The 24737-nt window shown below is 36.2% G+C and overlaps 1 protein-coding gene across 4 annotated transcripts in view; it reads left to right on the top strand.

Annotated features, from left to right (window-relative positions):
* Nucleotides 1-24737, top strand: part of PPP4R1 (protein phosphatase 4 regulatory subunit 1) — a 72241-nt gene that overhangs the window by 9499 nt on the left and 38005 nt on the right. For 2 of the 4 annotated variants that reach the window (XM_030810761.1, XM_030810762.1), the window contains exons 3-7: nt 14625-14709; nt 15842-15948; nt 20867-21009; nt 21485-21631; nt 24566-24673. In XM_030810761.1, coding sequence (XP_030666621.1) covers nt 14625-14709; nt 15842-15948; nt 20867-21009; nt 21485-21631; nt 24566-24673 — 590 coding nt within the window. Of the gene's footprint in view, nt 1-14573; nt 14710-15841; nt 15949-20866; nt 21010-21484; nt 21632-24565; nt 24674-24737 lie in introns of all 4 variants that reach the window. The other 2 variants (XM_030810763.1, XM_003262078.4) reach the window with 1 other exon arrangement.

Below are 24737 nucleotides of genomic sequence, written 5' to 3'. Positions count from 1 at the left end.
GTGTCTCCTAAGAACAAGGGCACTTTTACAATCATAGTAATGAAATTTCGGAAATTTAACATTGCTACAATTCTGTTTGTTATATAATATGTAGTATATATTGAAATATTCCCAGTAATGTCCTTATGGCAACTATCTTTTGCTGTAAGGACATTACAAACTCACTAGTTTGGAACAATTTCTCAGCCTTTACCGTTCATGATATTGACATTTTTGAAGAGTCCATTTGGTTTTATCTGTTTCCTCATGATTTGATTAAGGTTATGCTTTCTTTTTTTTTTTTTTTTTTTTTTTTTGGCTGGACTGCTACATAAGTGATAGTGTAGTTTTCTCAGTGCTTCAGATTAAGGAACACTTGACAGCAGTGTCCATTACTGGTAGTGTGGAGGTGATGTCTATCAAATTGCTCCACTGTAAAGATTCTATTTTTTCTGTTGTAATTAGTAAGGAAATAATTTGACAATAGGGAAATACCCCATTTCCAAACATTTACCCATTTAGTGTTAGAATGTGTTGATGATTCTTGCCTAAATTAATTGCATTTACTAGCTGACATTCTGCTTTATAGAAGAGCCTGATCTTCCTCCCTATTCATTTGTTGGTATATTTATTTGTTAAAATATAATTTTAAAGCCCCAGATCTTTATAAGGTAACTCTCATTCTGTGGTGTATCTCATTGTCTTTCGTTTTCTAAAATGTAAAGATGGGAAACAAAATTTGGCCGATTTATTGTGGCCTGAGCAGTATCTAGGGAAAAACTGAAGGGAAGGATAGACTATGAGCTTTTTTATGTTTTACGTAGGATTATTAGAGATTATGTAGGGAATAGAAGGGTGTTTTGATCAAATTTGATAAAATTTGATAAAAGGTTGTACAAATTAAAAAGTTCTCTTTGGTGTGATACTTCTCAAGGTATTAATATGCTAATGTGCTTGTGAATATCTTAGAGAAGGATAAAGTATGTTAAACTCTTGACTCATCAGTTATCCCTATGGACTACATTTTCATTAACAAATATTAATGAATGTGCCTCCATGAGAAGCACTGGACTCTGTTTTTTAGATAATAAAAAGATTAGCAAGACAATCTTTAGGGAATTTATATATGTTGGGGAGGGAGAGGAGAAGGGAAGGTAGGAGAATATGAAAAAAAGAAAAAAAACTTTGCAATTATTGGTGGAGTAAAAGCAAGGGCACCCAAGACGGCAGGGAATTAAAAGGAAGAACTCTTAATTAGAAAATAGAAAATGCCTCCTGGATGGTGTTAGTAATAGGTAAATTTAAGCTGAGATGAGGTTAGAGAGGACAGAAATGGAACAGATGAAACCACATAAGACAGAAAAGTAGTGGGGCATGTTGCAGCAAATTGACTCCACATGGGCTGTGTACAGAGGAGGAAACTAGGTTGGGGCCAGATCCTGGAGACCCTTGAATTAACAGCATGAGAAAGAAAGTTGTACCTTAATTCAGGCTGCCTGGGAGGCTTATCAGGGGGTGGAATGGTGGGGGTTGGGAGGGAGGGCGTGCAAGGGCATGTATTGAACAGAGTGGGAAGATTGAAGTGCTGCTGATTATATAAACTGGATTCGAACGAGGGGAGGCTGGGAGTAGATGGATCCAGGCAATTATATTAATAACAGTCTAGGACCGTGGTCTTTAAACTTTATTACTGCATACCTACTAAAATAATTTTGAAAACTCTGTATCATGTATTTTAAAGTTGACATCCAAAATTTTCTCCATAAAATTTTACCATATTTGCAAAGGATATAATTTCTAATGTATTATAAATATCAGTGTTTTAAACATAGAGTTGTATCACTTTTTAAAATGGACTCTAAATTCTATAGCACTTGGATACCCACTATTCATTTTTTAAAACTCACAAATACTCAGGCAAGACCGTAAGAGACAAATAAAACAAAAAAATTGTGAATAAATTCTTTAAATTGAGACTTGCATTTTTTTGTTTATCTCTTTTCATTTTCCATACAGAAATTTACCTTGGTGTATGGAATACTATGCAGCCATAAAAAATGATGAGTTCGTGTCCTTTGTAGGGACATGGATGAAACTGGAAAACATCATTCTCAGTAAACTATCGCAAGGACAAAAAACCAAACACCGCATGTTCTCTCTCATAGGTGGGAATTGAACAATGAGAACTCATGGACACAGGAAGGGGAACATCACACTCCGGGGACTGTTGTGGGGTGGGGGGAGTGGGGAGGGACAGCATTAGGAGATACACCTAATGCTAAATGACGAGTTAATGGGTGCAGGAAATCAACATGGCACATGGATACATATGTAACAAACCTGCACATTGTGCACATGTACCCTAAAACCCTAAAGTATAATTAAAAAAAAAAAAAAAAGAAATTTACCTTGGTGTATTTTCATGCTTGAGAGTTGATTGCCCAGTCACATTTCTTTGCACCAAAAATAGGTAAAGAGAAATTTAAATTTTATGTCAGGCAAGGTGGCTCACACCTGTAATCCCAGCACTTTGGGAGGTTGAAGCGGGAGGATCACTTGAGCCCAGGAGTTTGAGACCAGCCCTGGCAACATAGACCACCAGCTCTACAAAAAATAAAAAAAATTACCTGGGCATGGTGGCACATGCACTTGTAGTCCCAACTAGGGAGGCTGAGTTGGGAGGACTGCATGATCCTGGGAGGTCGAGGCTGCAATGATCCATGATCACATGAGACTCTCTCAAAAATTAAAAAATAAAAAATTTGAATTTCCTGTTAATATAAAACTTAGTTTTATTGAGTTTCCATTATTAATACTTGGTTGATCAGCCAGAATATATTACAAATTGAAAAAACCTAGTAAATAACATTTTATCAAAAAGACATCTCTTATTGAAATGTATGGAAATTTTACAAAATAATTATGCATTAATGGATAAACAGAATTTATTGCTTAGAATGAGATAATACTTAACATCATTTCTACTTTTCATTTTAAGAGCTATAAGCACTGAGAAATTTTGTTGCATAAATAAGTCAATGGGAATGGAAATGGTTTTGTTGGCAGTGCCACTCATTTTCTTGAACTGCTTCCAACTTATGTGCAAAAAAATTACAAAAATTATTTTTAATGCGCTTTCAGTCTTTCAATATTTTTGAAATTTTGTTGAAATTTGTTGAAATATTTCAACAAAGGGTTGAAAACCATCTGACTTGTAAAAGTATTCATTACAGTATTTAGAGAATTGATCACTTAACATTTTCATCAATATTTCAAAAGGTTCCATTGTTCAGTGTGGAAGGTTTTTTTCTATCTTGGAGCAGTGCATCCTAGTAGCTTTGAGACAGTTAGCTTAGAGATAATGCCTTTCTCAGATTCAAGAATGTGAACAGGAAAAGCCTTGGATCCAAAACCCTCAGGCACATTTTTGGGATAGAAACCCCTGGAAGCTGGGGTCTGGAAAATCCCTTAGAGTTATCCAATCTGATAAAGTTGTAATTATTAAGTTATAAATCTTCATGTACCTTCATGGGGTTTGAATACCCCAGTTTGCTCTAGGCAAAATATATCAGAGTCTCTGAGTTAGAGTGTTGGGAACTTAAAAGGAGGGAATAGATACAGAATACTTTATAAAAGCAGAATTTGTGGTTCTTAGGAACTGATTAGATATGGGGGCAAGAAAGAATAGTGTTTTAAACAATAAATGAAGACCTTGTGTTTGGTATCTGAAGTTGAGTGGGAAAAATGATGGTGATTGGAAAGTCATGAGGATGAGCTGATTTTATAAGAGTAGTTTGGACAGTTTAGTTTTCAGAATAAATATGACATGGAGGTGGAGATTTTACAATGTACTTGGAAATATGGCTCTGGGGATCAGGACAAGATGACTTCATGGGTCATCTGCACAATATGTGATAGCTGCAAATGACTGGGTTTACCAAGGAGGGGAAGAGGGTATATGTGTGATGTATATGTATAAGGACAAAAGTATAGGGAAAACTACTACATAAAAGAGAAGTAAGCAAGAATAGGCCAGAAGAGTAGAAAAATACTCAGGATTGTGCACTTCCAGAGACTTAAGATAATTTTAAGAAGATGATGTTGGGATGGCAGGTGTCAGCATTATGAAAAGCTGTAGAGAAGTAAAACCAATTGGTCTGAGAAGGATTGCTGATCTTTGAGAAGAGTCACAGAGTGAAAGAGAAGACATTTTGTTTGTCTTGGTGAAGGCTGCCAAGGGGGAACTGTACCTTTAAGAAGTTTGATGAGAAAAAGCCATTTTAGGGAATAGCAAGCTTAGGTTCTAGATTCACCGTAAAAGGAAAAACCGCATGTAATGAGACTGGTCCTTAAATACCTTTCTATGGATCATAAAGTACAGTTTTCATGGCGACATTCACTTTCACCATTGTAACATTATTGTTTCTATGGTTGAGTCCTGGGTGAGATGGTTGGAGTTTAAGAGCCATGTTGTTGGAAAAATAGGTGTCTTCAGACCATAGCAGCATGGCTTTTTGAGAATCCTGTGGGGACTGAGACAAGCTGAGGGAATAGCACTTCTCCATCTCTCTCTCACACTCTGAAGCATGTGTATGCTCACTGAGTTGGATGTATGGTGGTCAAGTGCACTATTCAGACTATTTCTTGCTTTTGTTCTCTTGGTTGCTGGCACTTCTCCCCTCCGCCCCTGCCCCCCCGCCCCCACCCCAACTTGGCAGAATAGAGTAAATGCATGTGTGATGATAATAAGGTAGGAATGGAAGTTGGGTTTTTTGAAGATGGTTTCAGGGACTTTTAATAAATAGAGATTTGGGACATCTTCCAAGGATTGTAAGATTTGATAAGAATTGTAGATTCAAGATTCTTATTGAATGACCGTGAAATTAGCTTGAATTTGTAGTATATTTGAGCATATTTAACAAGGAATAGAAAAGAGTCATACTTACAGTATTGATGCAGGTGGAGAATACAGTTGGTCTTCCACATTCAAGATTCCACACCTGGGGATTCAACCAACTGTGAGTTGAAATATTTTTAAAAATAGAAAACAGCAGAACAATTTAAAAAATACAAATAATACTGTATAACCAACTATTTACATAGCATTTACATTGTTAAGTAATCTAGAGATGGTTTAAGGTACAGAGGAACCTGTATATAGATTACATGCAAATACTACACCATCTTATATCAGGGCTTGAGCATCCCTGGATTTTGGTGTTCATTGGGGGTTGGTCCTGGAACCAATTCCCTGCAAATACCGAGAGATGACTGTATTGTACTCTTGAGAAGGTTAGGGCTTCTGTGTATTCCTTCCTTCCCCCTCTTACTGTTTGGCAACTAAGACTGGTAGGATCATTGGAAGAGGAGTGCTAGGAAATGAAGCCTGAAGTTCTGTTAGAATGCTGTGTAAAAACAGGTCATCTCGCTTGGAAGTGATAACATGATCTTTGTTTCTTAATTAAAAAAAAATCTTAATAATTGATAATTTTAGTCAGATTTTTTTGTAGCATAGTTGAGTAAGTATACATGTTGCCTGGAGTTGTCTGTTTTTCCGAGATAACAGTTATGTTGAGTCAAGTTGTTGCTTGGAAAAATCTCAAATGTCATTCTGAATTACAGAGTAGTAATGTGATTTCTCTAGCCAGGTAAGATGATTTTGCAAAATGTATTAATGTTACTTTTTAAAAATCAGAAGGCAGAGTCAGTCGATTTTGGTTGGTCGTATTTCCCTACTCCTTTTGCCTTGCTTCTGTATCAACCTTATGCCCCAGCTATACCAAATTACTTGTAATTTTGGAGACATGAAATAGTTTTCTTTGACTCCCTATCTTTGGAATTTTCTGCTTAGAATGCCCTCCTCCTCTGTCCTGCTTGGCAAATTCCAGTGTATTTTCCAAGAATTGGCTTGACTTCGAAGCCTTCTCTTACTTATCAGGGTGAACTTAGAAGTATAATAGTTAACAGCATATTTTGTTGGTATACAGTCTTATACCATGTATCTTTTCTTAGTAGAGTGTGTATGTCTATGTATGCACACACATACATATGACGTATACCCATATATGTACATACATGCACAATTTTTTTTCTAGTTTTTATAGTATATTCCTTGTTTGGTGCCTGACATTAGATAGTATATGTGCTGACTTATTTATATTAAGACTACTGATTGGTTGAATGAAAACTGTTAAAAACACATAGTTTCCCTACTTACTGGTTGCATGAAATGAATGAAAACAAAAACAGTTGGAAACCACACACAGATATTCTGTATCTAGAAACAAACTGAAATGCAAAGTGGGAGGGAACATTTGCTTATTTGCCTAACACTGTTGCAGACATTATCACTGTGTCTTAAAAGTCTTAACCATTATTTTATAGATGAATATAATAAGTGACAAAATGGGATTTGAATCCAGATCTCTCTTACCTTAAAAATCTTCTGTTCTTTTCACGCAATTTTGCTATGACTATGTACAATTTTATGGTGGGCCCACCTTTTTTTTTTTTTTTTTTTGAGACAGTGTCTCGGTATGTCACCCAGGTTGGAGTGCAGTGGCGTGATTTCGGCTCACTGCAACTTCCTCCTCCTGGTTTGAAGCGATTCTCCTGTTTAGCCCAGCTAATTTTTGTATTTTTAGAAGAGATGGGATTTCACCATGTCGGCCAGGCTGGTGTCAAACTTCTGATCTCAGATGATCAGCCCACCTTGGCCTCCCGAAGTGCTGGGATTACAGGCATGAGTCACCGCGCATGGCCAAAGGAAAGGTGCAACTTTTTTTTTTTTTTTTTTTGACAGAGTCTTGCTGTGTCACCCAGGCTGGAGTGCAGTGGTGCGATCTCGGCTCACTGCAAGCTCTGCCTCCCGGGTTCATGCCATTTTCCTGCCTCAGCCTCCGAGTAGCTGGGACTACAGGCACCCACCACCACGCCCGGCTAATTTTTTTTTGTATTTTTTAGTAGAGATGGGGTTTCACCGTGTTAGCCAGGATGGTCTCAATCTCCTGACCTCGTGATCCGCCTGCCTTGGCCTCCCAAAGTGCTGGGATTACAGGCATGAGCCACCGCGCCCGGCTGCAACTTTTAAACTATTACGTTTTAAGCACTTTTTCTTAAATTAAAAAAAGCGAAAAATTGGAATTTCTCTTCTGCTACTTTGGATTTCTATGTTAGATTCAGGAAACTGCAAGTAGTATATAGAGAGGATACTTCTGGAACTATGACAATTGTTTTGTGCTGTTACATAATCTCACATCTATACAAAAAGACAGTTCTATAGGTAACAAGGATTAATGTTGTTGTTTTGTTGTTTCTTTCCCTTGTCATCTTCCTTCCTGATGTTCTCTTTATTTGGATTGTAACATTGATTCCTTTCATGATTTGGAACTAGAAGGTTATATTGAGCCTAGTTTATGTTTAGCAGCAGTTTTCAAAGGGTCTTAGAGATAAGATGAACTAAAGCTTTAGGTATAGGGCCTTAGTTTATATCCTAGGTTTTCTCTTCCTATTAAGAATTCTATTCTTTTGGCTGGGTGCGGTGGCTCACGCAGGTAATCCCAGCACTTTGGGAGGCCAAGGCGGGCGGATCACTTGAGGCCAGGAGTTCAAGACCAACGTGGACAACATGGTGAAACCCCATCTCTTCTAAAAATACAAAAATTAGCTAGGTGTTGTGGCGCCTGCCTGTAATTCCAGCTGCTCAAGAGGCTGAGGCATGAGAATTGCTTGAACCTGGGAGGTGGAGGTTGCAGTGAGCTGAGATTGTGCCACTGCACTCCAGCCTGGGCAACGGAGCAAGACTCTGTCTCAAAAAACAAAACAAAACAAAAAAAAGCTATTCTTTTAGGATTCTATTCTGTTCTGTTAAGATTCACCAAAAACCCAATTTTCAATTAAAAGATGTGCCACATTTTCATGGAATCTTTTACTTTATAATTAAATATTAGGTTTTGCAAAATGAAAAATACCTATTTAATTATTTATTGGAAATCTGTCTTGAGCTTACGAGTGATCTTCCCTTTAACTTTTTATCCTGGCTCCCCTTCAGCTAGCAATGACACCTATTTAAGACAGTAAGTTTATAGGGAAGAAGGGAGTATTGGTATTTTGGGAGAACAGATATAATTAGAAAAAGCATTTCAGAGTGGTCACTGTTAATATATGCTTTTTAAAAAAACTATTTATTTATTTATTTATTTTGGAGACAGAGTCTCACTCTGTCACCCAGGCTGGAGTGCTGCAGTGCCATCTTGGCTCAACTGCAACCTCTACTTCCCAGATTCAAGTGATTCTTGTGATTCAGCCTCCCAAGTAGCTGGAATTTCAGGCACGCACCACCATGCCTAATTTTTTTGTATTAGTAGAGACGGGGTTTTACCATGTTGGCCAGGCTGGTCTCGAACTCCTAACCTCTAAGTGATCTACCTGCCTCAGCCTCCCACAGTGCTGGGATTACAGGCATGAGCCACTGTGCCCGGCCAGTATACGCTTTTTTTTTTTTTTTTCCCAAAAAAAAAAAAACAACAACAACAGTAACAATAACAACCTGGTTTGAACACTGTATTATTTGCTTTTTGGTCATTTAAAAAATTCAAATAACATTAAAAGGTGATGTATGGTTTTTTTACTTCATCAGTGAAAGAGGCTGGATTTTAAAAGCCATGAAACAGTATAGGGCTATTGCTGCTATTACAGTGTTCAAGAATCTGTAAACTTTAGTTATGCAGAGCTACATAAGAATTCAAGAGTCTTGAAGTACTAATGTCTCCATTTCTAGTAATACTCCTTGTCTTTGATCTGTTTTGTCTCATAATAATATAGCCACTCCAGCTTTTTTTCTTATTTCTTTTTTTGAGACAGTCTCACTCTGTCACCCAGGCTGGAGTGCAGTGGAGCTATCTCAGCTTACTGAAACGTCTGCCTCCCATACTCAAGTGATCCCCCCACCTCAGGCTCCCAAGTAGCAGAGACCACAGGTGTGCACCACCACCCCCAGCTAATATTTTTGTATCTTTTATAGAGATGGGGTTTCACCATGTTGCCCAGGCTGGTCTTGTCTCAAACTCCTGAGCTCCAGCAATCCACCTACCTCAGCCTCCCAAAGTGCTGGGATTATCGGCGTGAGCCACCACACCTGGCCTCCAGCTTTCTTATGCTTACTATTTTGTGTTATATCTTTTTGAAAAACTATTTTCAACCTAATGGTTGAAATTTTGTCTTTAAAAATGTATCCCTGGTAGTCAGACTATATTTCTGATAGTCTGATAATCTTTGCCTTTTAAATGAAATATTTTAGTCCATTTATATTTAATGTAATTATTGATCTAGTTGCATTTAGGTCTGTGATTCTGCTATTTATTTTCTGTTTGACTTATGGTTTTTTCCTCTGTTACTCCTTTCCAGACTTTATTTTGGGTTAGCTGAATATTTTTTAGTACTCAGTTTTAGTTTCTCCATTATCTTTCTAGCTGTACCTTCTAGTGTGTTTCAGAGATTACTCCTAGGATTGTAATTTTTTTTTTTTTTTTTTTTTTTTTGGGAAATAGAAGTGAACGTTTGTCCCCAGTGTCTGTACCAGAGTGGAACACTCCGTTTGTATGGAAGTGATTATCAATCATGATAGAGTGGTAGTAAAACATTTGAAGTAGAATTTGATTTTGTTACCTTCTAGGAGTATGCTTCTTAAGTATGGTTAACAGTCTGCATTTAAATTAGTGGGGTTATTTATTTAAAAATAAATGCTCCTGAGCCTTACTCCAGACTAACATAATCAGTATCTGAGTGTGGGATCTAGGTATCTGCATTTTAGGTAAGTGCTCCAAGCTTGTCTTGAACATAATTATGTTTGACAGTCACAGCTGTAGGAGTTTTTTCCACTGCCCTCTGCTTTTTATGGGCCAGAATCAATTTTATTGTTTATCTTTAAGATTAACAAGTATGAGACTGATGAAACAGTTTGGTCATAGTCATAGAATTCTACAGCCTTTTATAAAGGTGCTTCAAGGTTATGCTAGCTTAACAGTCTTATAAAGGAGAAAACTGAGGCCAGATGAGAGTGGCTGAGTGGCTTTTACAGCTCTGATTTATAATTAATAAGGTATTTTGCTATGAATTGTAGACCAGAATAAGCTGCACTGTGTACTTATGTTCATGGTTAGGTGTTGTTTGTAATCCAATTTGACAGTCTCTGCCTTTAGTTGGGCTATTTAGACCATTTGCAGTTAATGTAGTTACTGATATGGTTGTGTTTAAATCTCTTTATCTTCTTGTTTCTCATTTGTTGTCCCATCTCTTCCTTGATCCCTTTATTCTCTTTTTCTGCCTTCTTTTAGATTACTTATGGGGTGTACTGGCTTAGTAGTTATATGTCTTTGGTGTATGTGTGTTTCTTTTTAAATAATGATTGCTTTAGAGTTTATAATTAATATGCATTTTTACCTTTCCACAGTCTAACTTCAAGTAATATGTATCTCTTCACACACAGCGTAAGAGCTTCATAACAGTATACTTTACCCTTTTCCTGCCTTTGTGCTATTATAGTCATACATTATACTTCTACATATGTTGTGAACCCCACAATATATATTTATCCATTTATTTTTTAGTACATATTTTTATTTAAGCAGTTATCTTAGAGATTTGAAAAATAAGAAATTTTTTTTATCACATATTAACCTTTTTTTCTTTTCTTTCTTTTTTTTTCTGGAGACAGGGTCTTGCTTTGTCCTCCAGACTGGAGTGCAGTGGTGCCATCTCAGGTCACTGCAGCTTTGATCTCCCAGGTTCAAGCAGTCTTCCTGCCTCAGCCCCTTAAGTAGCTGGGACTACAGGTGCACGCCACCATGCCCAGCTAATTTTTGTATTTTTTTTAGAGGCAAGGTTTTACCATATTGCCCAGGCTGATGTTGAACTCCTGAGCTCAAATGATCCATCTGCCTCGGCCTCTCAAAGTGATAAGATTACAGGCGTGAGCCACTGTGCCCGGCCCCATATTAATTGTTTCTGATGCCCTTTATTCTTTTGTATAGATCCAGATTCTTATCTGGTGTAATTTTCCTTTTGCTTGAATGATTTGCTTTATTATTTCCTATAGTGTATGTCTGCTGATGATGATGTCAGTTTTTGTATGGCTGAAAAAATCTTTATTTCAGCTTCATATTTGAAAGATTTCTGTTTCTTAGGTATGGAGTTGTAGGTATTTTTCTTTATGTACTTGAAAGATGTTACTGTCTTCTGGCTTGTATTTTAGATGGAAAAGTCTGCTATCATTCTTTTGTTTTTCTGTATGTAACATGAGTTTTTCTCCAGCTGCCTAAAAGTTCTTATCACTAGCTTTAAGCAATTTGATTATATTGTGCCTTGGTATACTTTTCTTCATGTTTCTTGCTCATGTTTCTTTCATTGAACCCCTTGAATCTGTCTGTAGATTGATAGTTTTTATCAAATTTGGGAAAATTTTGTCCAGTATTTCTTCAAATATATTTTATATCTCCCATTCTTCTTTGGGGACTCCATTTGCACATATATTTGGATGCTTGGAGTTTTCCTACAATTGATTGATGCTTAATTCTCTTCCTCCTCCATATTTTTTCTGTTTCATTTAGGATATTTTTCTCATGCTTTTTCTTCAAGGTAACACATTTTTTTTCCTTTATAATGTTTAATCTGCTCTTGATCCCATCCCGTGTATTTTTCGTATCTTTTTTTCATCTCTAAAAGATCAATTTAGGTCTTTCATATCATCTTCCATCTCTCTTGTTAATGTGCTCTTTTTTTCTGCCTTTTTAAATGTATGGAATGTAGTTAAAATAACTTTCAATGTTCTTATCTACTAATTCTATATTTTTTGTCCTGGGTCTATTTCTGTTGTAGAATTTTTTGCCTCATGGTTTGTATTTTCCTGCCTTTTGTGTGCCTAGTAATTTTTTATTGGATGCTAGACATTGTAGAGTTTACCTTGTTGAGTGCTAGCTATTTTTATATTCATTTACATACTGGAGTTTTGTTCTGTGACACAGTTTCTTGGAGATAGTTTGTTTCTTTTAAAGCCTGTTAAGCTTTGTTAGGCAAAACTAGGAGAATTATTTGCCACTTCTTAGGCGTTTTGCCTCATTTATTTTAGAATTTTTAAAATTTTTGTTGTTGGAGACATAAACTAGTCCTTGTCCTTTGTGATAATCGAGGATTCGTTCACTTGATCATTTCGGGTAGTTATTTTTCCCAGAATACTGAGTAGTTTCCTCACACACATAAACTGTTTCAATACTCACCTAAAGACTCAAAGGGACCTTCTGCAGCTTTCTGAAGTTCTTTCTCTGTGAAGGTCCCTCCTCTCTGATACTCTTCCTCTGCCAATTCTAGCTGCCTTGGCCTCCCTGAATTCTCAACTCTGTCTCCTCAACTCGAGGAGTCTGCTGGGATTATATTTGGACCCTGCTAGTGCTCTGGAAATTATTTCCAGGAAGTTAGCTGGAGGAATATAGGGCTCATTTCATTTGTCCTGTCTTTCTCAGAGATCACTGTCCAGTACTGTCTTTTGTCCAGTGTCTGAAACCATGGCTTCATATGTTTTATCTTTTTTTTAAGAGATGGGGGTCTCACTGTGTTTCTCAGGGGCTAGAGTGCAGTGGCTATTCACAAATGCAGTTATAGAAGAATACAGCCTCGACCTCCCATGCTCAAGCAGTCCTCCTGCTTCAGCCTCCTAAGTAGCTGGGACTACAGACACTATCAGCATGCCTGGCTCTGTCATTTTTATTTTTTTATTTATTTATTTACCATTTAAGGTGTGAGAGTTAAGTTGATTCCTGTTAACCCATCCTTTGTCAAAAGTGGAAGATCATGTTTAAGTATTCTTTAAGTACAGAAGTTATTTTTATTTTAACAAAAGGAGCTGTTGTGGTCTCTTTTTGATAATGTTCTATTGGGAGTAAAAATGTTACCTGTTTAGTCAGTTCTGTAAGATGGGCCCATGGTATATGCACATTTACTTTAAAAACAAGCATTTAAAAATGCCCTAATAGCAATAACAGTTCATCAGGAAATGATGAATCTTTTCTGTCTCTCATTTAGCAACATTTGGGAGGAGTTTCTTAGGTGGTTTTCTTTTTCTCTCCTAAGAAAAGAGCTAAAGGAGCAAAGCCAAAAAAATCTCATTGTGAGTGATGAACAGATTTATTTGTTTCAAAAATACTTAAATGCTTACTTTGTGCCTGGAAATATCCTGGAGATGAAGCAGTGTATGGGATATAAATTTCTGTCCTCATGGAGCCAATAACTTACTCTAGAGAGACCGACAATAAGTAAAACAACTAATACGTACCAGATGTTGACAGGCACTGTTGAGAAAGTAAATCAAGTAATGCAGGGGATAGAATAGAAGTGCCAGGAAATAATAATAAAAATTTCTTGGAAAGCTCTTAGGGCTTTGGGAAAGGCCCTGATTTAGCTCTGGATCCCATCCTTTCCAACCTCATGGTGTTTCTGTCAGTAATATTTTCTTATTGCTAAAACTTCAATTTATATTTGTTTGTTGACTGTTTACTTTCATTATATAACCATATGTAAATCTTTGTCTTCTGTTAAACATTAGGAACAAAACAAAATAAATAATCTTTATTTTGCTTGAATGCCCTGGCTAGTAATCTAATCCAGTTTACTATATCACAACCACAGTTCTGGAAAGTATATTTTGTATTCATTGTCTTCACTTTATTATATTTTCCTTTACCTCTTCAGTCAGGTTTGGCTTCTCAGCTTTCATACAATGGAAAATCGCCCTTGTCACACAGCATGGCACAAAAGTACCAAATTCAGTGGGCACCTTTCAGTTCTTCCTTGACTCCTTTGGTAGTAGATGCTGTTTAATCAATACCTTCACTCATTGCTTGGTTCTTTTGAAATAATTACCTTTTGGTTAGTTTTTAGCCATTCTTTCTTGGTCTTCTCTTCCTTCTCCTGCAGCTTGAATGGGTGTCTGGCCTTCTAGTTTGTATTAATACATACTTTTATTACAATGATCATTTTAAAGTAGATTGTTTTCTGTAGAATATTAGCTCTTTGAAGGCAGAAACATTAGTATTTTCATTGTTGTTTCCCCAGCATCTACCCTAGTACTTGGCACAAATGTATTTAATAAATATTTGTTTAATGCATATAGATATACTAATGTTTTTAGCTTTCCTCTATTAAGTGAAGTTAGATACCAGTTTCATTAGCTTTATCTTCTACATTGCAGGATTAACTATATCGGTGCTTGACTTTTTGTGTGCCTATTCACAAGTTGTTAGTGTCTTGATTGAACATGTTCTCAAGACTGATCATTGTTTCTTGCATACTGAGTTTCTGTAGCCTCTGACCTTTGTGCTTTTAGAGCCAAGTAGAACTTTGTGCTTATAGAGCCAAGTAGAACATATCTGTAGAAAAAGGAGAGGAGGTATCTTTTAGTTATTTGTGGCTTCTGGATTGATTCTGAGAGTCTCTTGTGATTTTTTTTGTACCATTCCAGAAACAGATTTTTACTGCTTCAGACAGGCAAGGGGTACATTTTAGTTTCAAAGTGTTATAAGGAGTATTTCTGATGTCTCTGATAGTTGGTGTGGATGACTACAGCTCAGAGTCTGATGTGATTATTATACCTTCAGCCCTGGACTTTGTCTCACAAGATGAAATGTTGACGCCCCTGGGGAGATTGGACAAGTATGCTGCAAGTGAGAACGTATTTAACAGGTATGTGCATATTCTTTTTGTTAAAGTGGAAGTGGAAGGGTGGTTTTATTAACTTCAGTAGGGAAAATGAAAGTATCTACTTTAAAGCAGGTATTATTAACAGGCACAATCTGAGTCACCAAGTTTTATTCATAATCATAGCATGAGCAGTTTTGTACTTGTTTATTCTTTGATCCTAGTAAGCATACAACACGCTTTCTTTACAAAAAAATTACCATTAATTACCATTGCTTTTCTGCCACTGGACATAATTTTGGTATTCATGTAAATTGCTTATTGGGACGTACATTATTCCTTCAGCACATGATGTTGTATACCTGCTGTGTGACGAGTGATGCTCAAGGTCACTGGGTCACACAGCAGTGACCAAGAGCCAGCACTCTTCCTACTGCATTGTGTTTGTCCAGCTATGATCCCAGACCACCTGTATCACACTTTTCTGGGAAATCAGAAAGTCTTGGTTCAGATTTTTTGGGTATAGCTATGCAAAACTCATACTACTAAAAATATGTAAGGATAACATTTTGTATAATAAATGAGTGTGTTTTTTCATTATAATTGAAGGACAACTGAAATGAATTTTTGGTGACTTTTTGCCAAATCAGTTAGATAAAGATTAAAAAAAGTTGTAAATATTCAGTCTCATCTTGTTAAAATAAAATCAATACTGCCATTTGCCACTTAGAAAATTATAGACCTAATATATGTTTTAATAATGTAATAAGATAAAATTTTCTTAAAAAATATGCAGATTTTGTCTTTTAAAATTCTAGATATTGGCCAGGTGCAGTGACTCATGCCTATAATCCCAGCACTTTGGGAGGCCAAGGCAGGTGGATTGCTTGAGCCCGGGAGTTTGAGTCCAGCCTGGGCAACATGGTGAAACAGCATCTCTACTAAAGATATTTAAAAATTAGCCAGGTGTGGTGGTGCATGCCTGTAGTCTCAGCTACTCAGGAGGCTGAGGCGGGAGGATTACTTAAGCCAGGGAAGTCAATGCTGCAGTTAGCCGTGATCACACCATTACACTCCAGCCTGGGCAACAGGAATGAGGCCCTATCTCAAAAAATTAAAATTCTGGATATTAGCTGGCGATGCCATTGAACATACATAATTTTGTTTTTCTGTGTAGACAAATGGTGGCCCGGAGTTTGCTGGATACCTTGAGGGAAGTCTGCGATGATGAAAGAGATTGTATTGCTGTTTTGGAAAGAATTAGCAGATTGGCCGATGATTCAGGTATATGTGGAGAAAGTGAATTTACTCTGTTCTAGAAAGGTTTCTTTGACCAAATTTGTGTTTCTAAAAACTAATGAAAAAGTTAATGTGATATGAGATAGCTTTAAAATATTTCCTAAGTAATTATCAAACCCATCAGTGACAACAAAAGTAAAATTTGTTACTGAGACCTGGACATTTTACAGTGGGCTCATTTAGTTTAATTTTAGAAATTTCTCATCAAAACAAATCTAAAAACATTGTTTTGTATCATGTATATTAATATTTTAGGATTAATAAAAATATATAGAATAATTTTGAATACATTAAAAGAGATGGAGGAGGCTACAAATTATTTTAGGCAAGTATAGAAAGCTTGCTTTCTGTGTGGTTTCTCACTTGCAAAAAATGTTGATTAACTATTTGTAAAACTGAAGCTGGTTTATCTCCAAAGTGAAGATAAGAAAGTCTGCTTAAGAAAGAGGTAAACTTGATTTAAGGCTTAGAAAATGGTGATGTTAAAGTTTTTATAAATATATCTTTTGTTGTAGTAAAATATACTTAATACTTAACACATAAAACTATTTTAAGGTAATATTAAGCATATTTTTATACTTGATTTTAGAAACCATCCAAAAATTTTAGAACTTTTTTCCTTAAATCTATTATCTTTATTAAAGTATATTTTCCACCTCTGACAGACTTTTTGGCATCTCAGCAAGCCCTATTTTTTAATTTTTAGACAAGCTCATCTTTTGATGAACAGTTCATTTTAATGGGAGTATGTTAAATGTTTACATAAGCCTTTAATGTTTCTAATATTCTTACAGGGTGGGCAGAACATTTGTAGGCTTAACTGAGCAATAATCTACCTTTGTGTACATAATTGCTTATGTATATGCTTGTTCTAGAATGGTTTTAAGAGGGGTCTCATCAAGTATAATTTTTACTTATTTTTTTAATTTGATTTAAGTTAAATAACAATTTAACATAAATTCATGGCACTGTTATAGCCTATTATGGTTATATTCCTTAGTAGAGACAGATATTCTTTAAGGATAGATTTGTGTTTTCCTTTACCTGTTTACCAACTCCAGAGTTTTTTTTTTTTTGTAAGTGTGTTTGTGTGTATTTTAAAATATGTTCTCACATTGGTAAATTCATAGTAAATGTCTCTATTGACATAATTCCATTCATTCAGTATACATCAAACAGTGCATACTCTATACCAGGTTCTAGATTAAATGCTAGAGCAGTTATTAAGGTGAACAAGGATTTCTGTCATCAAGTTAACAGTTTAGTGAATGCAGCCAACATATAAACAATAAATTATAGTGGGAAGGATCAGGGCAGGCTTCAGAAAGTTAGTGACATTTAAGTTGGATTTGACAGAATGATGGGAGGTAGAGAGGGAAAAGGGCATACCCAGGAGGGGAAAAGACAGAGAGAGAGGAGTTCAAGATGGTGGCCCCTTTGGTCAACAGTGAGGCCAACCTGACAATGAGACTAACCTGCTGAGTTTCCAAGTTAGAAAAATTAGGCTGTTAAATAAGTTAGATGAGGGCTAGATTGTAAAGGTTTATAATAAACCATGCTGATGACTTTACCTGTTTTGTGATTTAGGACAGTGTAGTGTAGCAGTATGAACTGATATGGTGAAAAAGATGGGTGACAAGAAGACTAATTGGAAGACTGTACCAATTAATTGGGTGTTTTTGTTTTTGAGACAGAGTCTCCCTCTGTTGCCTAAGCTAGAGCAGAGTGGCGTGATATCCACTCACTGCAACCACCCCTGCCTCCCAGGTTCAAGCAATTCTCCTGCCTCAGCCTCCCGAATAACTGGGATTACAGGCGTGCGCCACTACACCCAGTTAATTTTTGTGTTTTTAGTAGAGAAGGGGTTTCACCATGTTGGCCAGGCTGGTCTGGAACTTCTGACCTCAAGTGATCCACCTGCCTCAACCTCCCAAAGTGCTGAGATTACAGGCATGAGCCACCGTGACCAGCCAGTTAATTGTTATAAGGATGACTTGTTGGATAGAAATTGAAGTACTAGGAGGGATTCCAAGGCTAACCTCTGGATAGAGTGAGGAAGAGAGAGGATTTGACCCTGAGGTTTCTAATTTTTAGGACTGGGCTTACTGCGATATCTGGGTAAGATAAAGACTATTGAATAATAACATAGCTCTGAAGTGAATGAAATTCGTGTCCTTAGTTTAGACAAATAAGCAGCTGAGAACCTTTCAGTCTTCTGCCTTACCTTTCATTAGCTTTTATCTTGATTTTTTTATTCCCCAAAATTTACCATCTGCTTTTATTTTATTTTCCCCTGGAATGGATGGATGTATAGTGGTATCTCATTGTGGTTGTAATTTGCATTTCCGCAGTAACCAATGAAGTTCATACCTGGTTATACACTTACTGGCTATTTGGGTATCTTTTTTTTTTTTTTTTTGAGATGGAGTCCCACTCTGTCACCCAGGCTAGAGTGTGATGGCATGACCTTGGCTCACTACAACCTCCTTCTCCTGGGTTCAAGTGATTCTTCTGCCTCAGCCTCTTGAGTGGCTGGGATTACAGGCATGCACCACCACGCCCTCCTAATTTTTGTATTTTTAATAGAGATGGGATTTCTCCATGTTGGCCAGGCTGGTCTTGAACTTCTGACCTCAAGTGATCCACCTGACTCAGCCTCCCTACAGACATGAGCCACTGTGCCCGGCTTCTTCTTTTTTGAAATGTCTAAGTCTCTTCCTCCTTTAAAAAATTGACAGTCATTTTCTTACAGATTTACAGGAATTCATTCTGCATATGAGCCCTATGTCATTTATGTGTATTAAAGATATCTTTTTCACTCTGTGGCTTGTCTTTGCACTCATAGTGATGCTTCTTAAAGAAGAGAAGTGTTTTTGCTTTATGGGTCATGCCGTTTGTGTCTTCTTAGAGATTTTTTCCAATCTCAAAGTCATAAATATCTTTTCCTGTATTCTCTAACACAGAGAAGCCTTATTGTTTTTTGCCTTGACATTCAGATCTGTATTCCACCTGGAATTTATTCATGTGCATGATACGAAGTGGAGGACAAGTTTCATTTTTTTTTTTTTTTTAATGTGAGTAGCCAGTTGACACAACTGGGAAGACCATCTTTCCCAGTTCACCTTTTAATAAATCGGTTGTCTGTACATGCATGCGTCTGTTCTGGGCTTTATTTGCACCTCCACCCCCCTGTTAGTCTATTTGCCTAAGCAGGGCTTTGAACAAAGAAAAGTTGCTGATTTCATTTTTAACTGAAACCATAACTTGTGTCCTCCTTTTGCTTAAAAAATATAAGCAATTGTCAGCGTTAACTTAGAAAATTCAGGATCCATGAGAAAAGCAGAGGCCTGTATGTTTACTTTTTTTTAAATTAGGTTTTTCTTCAAAACAGAAACACTCTATTTTGTTCATATCTGGCCAACTTCACATGGTACAACAGTATAATAGAAATTCCAGATATTGGTTTGTCGATAAGATTCTGAGCTTTGCAAAATACTGTATTTTCTACTTAAAGCTATGTTAATTTCTCTGTTGATATCTGAAATCCTAGGAGACATATTCATACATATTTACTTTAATGTAACTTTAATAATGCATAATAATAATGGGTACCAAAGTTCTAGTTAGGTCTGATACAATGACTTGTTACTGATAATCATCATGTCTGTCTGTATTTCAGTCATTTGCATGTCTTCTATGAATTGCCTACTTGTATCCTTATTTTCTTTCTTATTATTTATTTGAACAGTGTGTTTACTTCCTAATACTCTGTTATACATGAATTTGCTCCCAGGCTGTTATCCCTTTTAACTGAGTGTGGTGTCTGTTATCTGTAATTAAGTTTTTTTGTTTGTTTTTGAGACAGAGTCTTGCTCTGTCGCCCAGGGTGGAGTGCAGTGGCACGATCTTGGCTCACTGCAGCCTCTACCTCTCGGGTTCAAATGATTCTACTGTCTCAGCCTCTGGAGTAGCTGGGATTACAGGCATGCGCCACCACACCTGGCTCATTTTTGTGTTTTTAGTAGAGACAGGGTTCACCATGTTTGCCAGGCTGGTCTGGAACTCCTGACCTCAAGTGATCCGCCCGCCTTGGCCTCTCAAAGTGCTGGGATTACAGGCACACCCAGCCTATAGTAAAGTTTTTATAAAGTAAAATTAGTTGGTCTTATGATTGATTTTTGGATTTTGTCTTCCCACCTCAAGATTGAACATTTAATATTATCTTTTAGTACTTTTGATCTTTATGATGTGCAGTAGGAACTTTTGTTCTGTGCTAACTAGCCGATTTTCCTACTATGGCTTCTTAGACATTTCATCTTTTTGAAGCCCAGAAATTTGAAATGCCATATTTCTCACATTTAAATTTGCCATATGCACTTGGGTCTTTTCAGGTTTTTAAAAGATATTTGTCATCTTTGATTTTCGTTTACTCATTTTTAGTCTTAGTTTAAGTCTAATTATATGTCTTTCATTTATTGACTAAGTTGAGATTAGGAACTAGTTTTTATGACTTGTCCTAGTAGGTTCTTAAGTAGTGGAATTTATGGATAATACTATGTATGTATCAGAGTATTGATGTAAATACCAGATAGGATATTTAACCCCTAGCACAGTGTGGCACAGTGTAGGTGATGAATAAATTTATTTATTGTTAAGAAATGGTTAGATACTCAGTGCGTACTGTGAACAACAGAAGCTTGGGTTGAAGATAAGGTCCTCCTTTCACTTATGGGATTGATCTGTGTATGATTCTGAAAAGGATTGCAGAATTAAAGGATGTTGTCTCAAGTCCTTTATATTTTGAAGATGAAAGTCCAAAGCCTTCCTAAGTACCCTCAAGAACAGATAAAGGTTTTGTTGCTGCAGGAGAACATGTTTGCTCACATTGCCGTTATTTCAATAGAACCAACTGTGAGAGCGGAGCTGATGGAACAAGTGCCTCACATCGCACTGTTTTGTCAAGAAAACCGACCTTCAATACCATATGCTTTTTCAAAATTCTTACTACCTATTGTGGTTAGATATCTTGCAGATCAGAATAATCAGGTAAGAGTACCATTTATAGGTTCTTAAAAGAAATTTATGTAGTGTAACATATGGAGAATAGCCTAGCCTAAGTGTTCTCTTTGGAATGTTTTACTGTTTTTCAAAAATGAACATTTATCTTAGATAAGATGTGTTTAGAGTCTGACAAATCTAGTAGATCCCTTTAATGCCATTATAGACAATGCCTAGTAACTGCAGTCTCACTTGGTAACCTCCTAGGGGTCCCTTAAAATGTTTGTTACTTTGTGAGACATCTTTTACCAGGATGGCTCTGTCCACTTCCTCTGTTAAAACACAATCTACCAAGTTCTGTAGTCTTTGTAATAGTTGAAGAAAATAAACACAAATATTCATTTGCAGAGTTTTGCCAGTTATGGGTCCCTTTGAGATGAGAAATCTTTATTTATAAAAATCAAGTGATAGAATTTTGTCATGTTGCATATGTACTTTGTTTGTGTTGTTATTTTTCTCCTAGGTGAGGAAAACAAGTCAGGCAGCTTTGCTGGCTCTGTTGGAGCAGGAGCTCATTGAACGATTTGATGTGGAGACCAAAGTGTGCCCTGTCCTCATAGAGCTGACCGCCCCAGATAGCAATGATGATGTGAAAACAGAAGCTGTGGCTGTAAGTCCAATGCCATTTTTCCATTTATGCAAAATGTGGCTGATAAGAGGTGCTTATTAAAAGTCAGGCCGGGGTTGGGCGCAGTGGCTCATGCCTATAATCCCAGCAGTTTGGGAGGCCAAGGTGGGAGGATCACTTGAGACCAGGGGTTTGAGATCAGCCTGGCCAGCATGGCAAAACCCCATCTCTACTAAAAATACAAAAAAAAATTAGCCAGGTGTGGTGGCACATGCCTGTAATCCAAGCTACTCTGGAGGCTGAGGCACGAGAATCACTTGAACCTGGGAGACAGAGGTTACAGTGAGCCGAGATCATTCTACTACATTCCAGCCTGGTTGACAGAACAAGACTCTGTCTTAAAAAAAAAAGAAAAGAAAAGGCTGCTTTACCTTGTTTAACATTTTTCTGTTAAAGTTGCCACAGATCATTAAATTTGAAATACAATCAGGGCTAGAAAGGCTTACAAAGGAAAATGTACCTTCTGCACACAGTAAGAAAATAATAAATAATTGTAAATTATTATGTCAAAATGGAAGACTGAAATGGTTATTTTATCAGTGTAGTTAAAATTTTAAAAACCCTGTATTGAACGAAGAAACACTTGAACCCCTTCAGTAGGTATTGAACACTTTTCTAGGCACTGTGTAAGCACAGTGGAAGTAAAATAATACTTCGCTCCTGCTCTGACAGATACAGTCTTTGTGGGAAGGATGGTCAGGCAAGTACATTTCCCAGGATATATGACATTAGTGATGGTTATCAGAACAATATACAGATTGTTAAGTCATTACGCACATCATAAAGTCAAATGTAATCGGAAGTTTCTGGGTTTTTTTGACATGGTTTTCAAATATTCTGATTACTTGAAGGCCATGATAGGGCATGAATTAGAATAGAGTAGTATCTGTTGTGATTCATATCTGTGGTTCCTGAGTTCGGATAGTAGTAATTCTGATGGTAAATTAGAAAAGTGATAAATTCGTTTGGAAATTTATTCATATCTATTTGGATAGTAAGAGTTCACTCCTTAAACCTAAAATAATATGGTTGCATCTTTGTTGATATTTTTTAATAATCACACTATATATAGTACGTCTGGATCATCATTAGTGGGATGAATTAGATGATCTCTCTAGTCTCTTTCCTTTGAAGAATTTCTTGAATCTATTATTTTTAGATAGTCAGTTACCAGTTAATAATAAATTTACTTTTTCAGTAATATTTTTATTGAAGTGAAACTTACATGACATAAAATCATTTTAAAGTGTTAGTGGCATTTAATATATTCATAAAGTTGTATAACGACCACTTCTTCCTAGTTCTAAAACATCGTTATTTCTTTTTTTACTTTAGGATTTTTGCAATGAAGGAAGTCAGTTTTGGTCTTGGCTTAATTTTTGGTTTATATTGAGCCGTTTAACTTGCTGTATTATAATTCTCAATGCAGTGTAAAATTAGTAAAACATTATAATAAGAAATTTAAAAACTATATCCAGTGCTAGTAGGAGTCTTATGATTCTTTTACAGTTGTGTTTGTTTTTTGGTCATGTTTTATATTCCATGGCTCCCATATTTTCTCTGTCTTAATAGAGAAATAATAATTATTTCTTAATAAAAATTAATTTCTTAATTAATAAAAATAATTCATTTTTAAATAAATTTAGTTATGCTACATCAGTAATACACAGCATAACTTTGGATTGTTAACTAGAGCGTGGAGATGCTTATTCAAAAAACAAAACTGGTTTTGGGATTTAGGAGACGTAGGCATTGTCTCTAGTTCTAATGATGGTGGGATTTTCATGGGGATAGTGTTGAATCTGTAGATCAATTTGGAGAGAATTGCCAGTTTCACAGTCTATGAACATGGTAGATCTATTTATTTAAGTCTTTGATTTATCTTTAATCTTCTGTAGTTTTCAGCAGAAAGTTCTTGTGTGTATTTCGTTCGATTTCATATTTTTTAAAAGTACTCCTGTGAGTGATACTGTTTTTAAATGTTTCCAGTTCATTGTTCATTGCTAATTTGTAGAAATACAATAGATTTTTATGTTCTAATTTATAGCCTACAACCTTCCTAAACATACTTATTTATTCTGGTGGCTTCTTTGTAGATTCCTTCTGATTTTCTATGTAGACAACCATGTCATATTTGAATAGAGAGAATTTTCTTTCTTTGCAATCTGTATCTCTTTTACTTCTTTATTTTGTCCTGTTTGTACAGTCTAGCAATTGATACAATTGATAAATGATGACAGGCTATCCCATTTCTTTCTGTATTAACTGTGGGAGCAGTGTATCTAAATAGAGGGCCAGTTTTCAAATAAAGTTAATCCTCACTTTGCCTGCTGTTGTGTTAACTGAAACACGCCTATATCAGAACTGTGTTCATGCTTTCCCTGGAATTGAAGCTTTGCAAAACCAGAACATGGTTCTGATATGTATGAGCTTTAGTTCACAGGGTGCTTTGCAAGGCGAGGACTGAATTATTTTCTTAGCAGTACAGATATGCTGAATCTAGATCTTTCCTGGGGATAATTTTCCCTGTGAACAGTCACCAATTTTTTAAATTGGGAAAATGTAGGTTTTTGTTTGTTTGTTTTGCTTTTAAAATTACCAGGCAAAATGATGAAGTAGTAATAAGATGGAAACTGGACAAAAATGAAATTGTTAGGATTTTCTGTGGGTTTACTGGGCATGCAGTATTTATTGGTTGTTTTTATTGATTGTGGTTAATATCTGTCTTTGTTTCCTACTTAGATAAATAAGATGAAATTAATAATTGGCTATGAATGTTTTCTGTGATGTATATAGTATAATGATGCCATATCATTTTATGTTTCCTCAAATTATATACTTTTATTAAGTTATTTAATTTAACTGAAGGAGGCTTACTTGATATTTTCAGTGTGTGTTTGTTCTTACTTATTTTAGATAATGTGCAAAATGGCTCCCATGGTTGGGAAGGATATTACAGAGCGTCTTATCCTCCCTAGGTTTTGTGAGATGTGCTGCGATTGCAGAATGTTTCACGTTCGAAAGGTATTTTTTTGTCATTTTTTTTTCTTCTGTTTAAGAACATAGTTCTAGTGGTTAATGTACTGAT

Source organism: Nomascus leucogenys, chromosome 4 (assembly GCF_006542625.1).
Source record: "Nomascus leucogenys isolate Asia chromosome 4, Asia_NLE_v1, whole genome shotgun sequence".
NCBI classification, from domain to species: Eukaryota; Metazoa; Chordata; class Mammalia; order Primates; family Hylobatidae; genus Nomascus; species Nomascus leucogenys.
The sequence above is the reverse complement of the archived record's forward strand: the minus strand, read 5'-3'. Positions and strand labels throughout refer to the sequence as shown.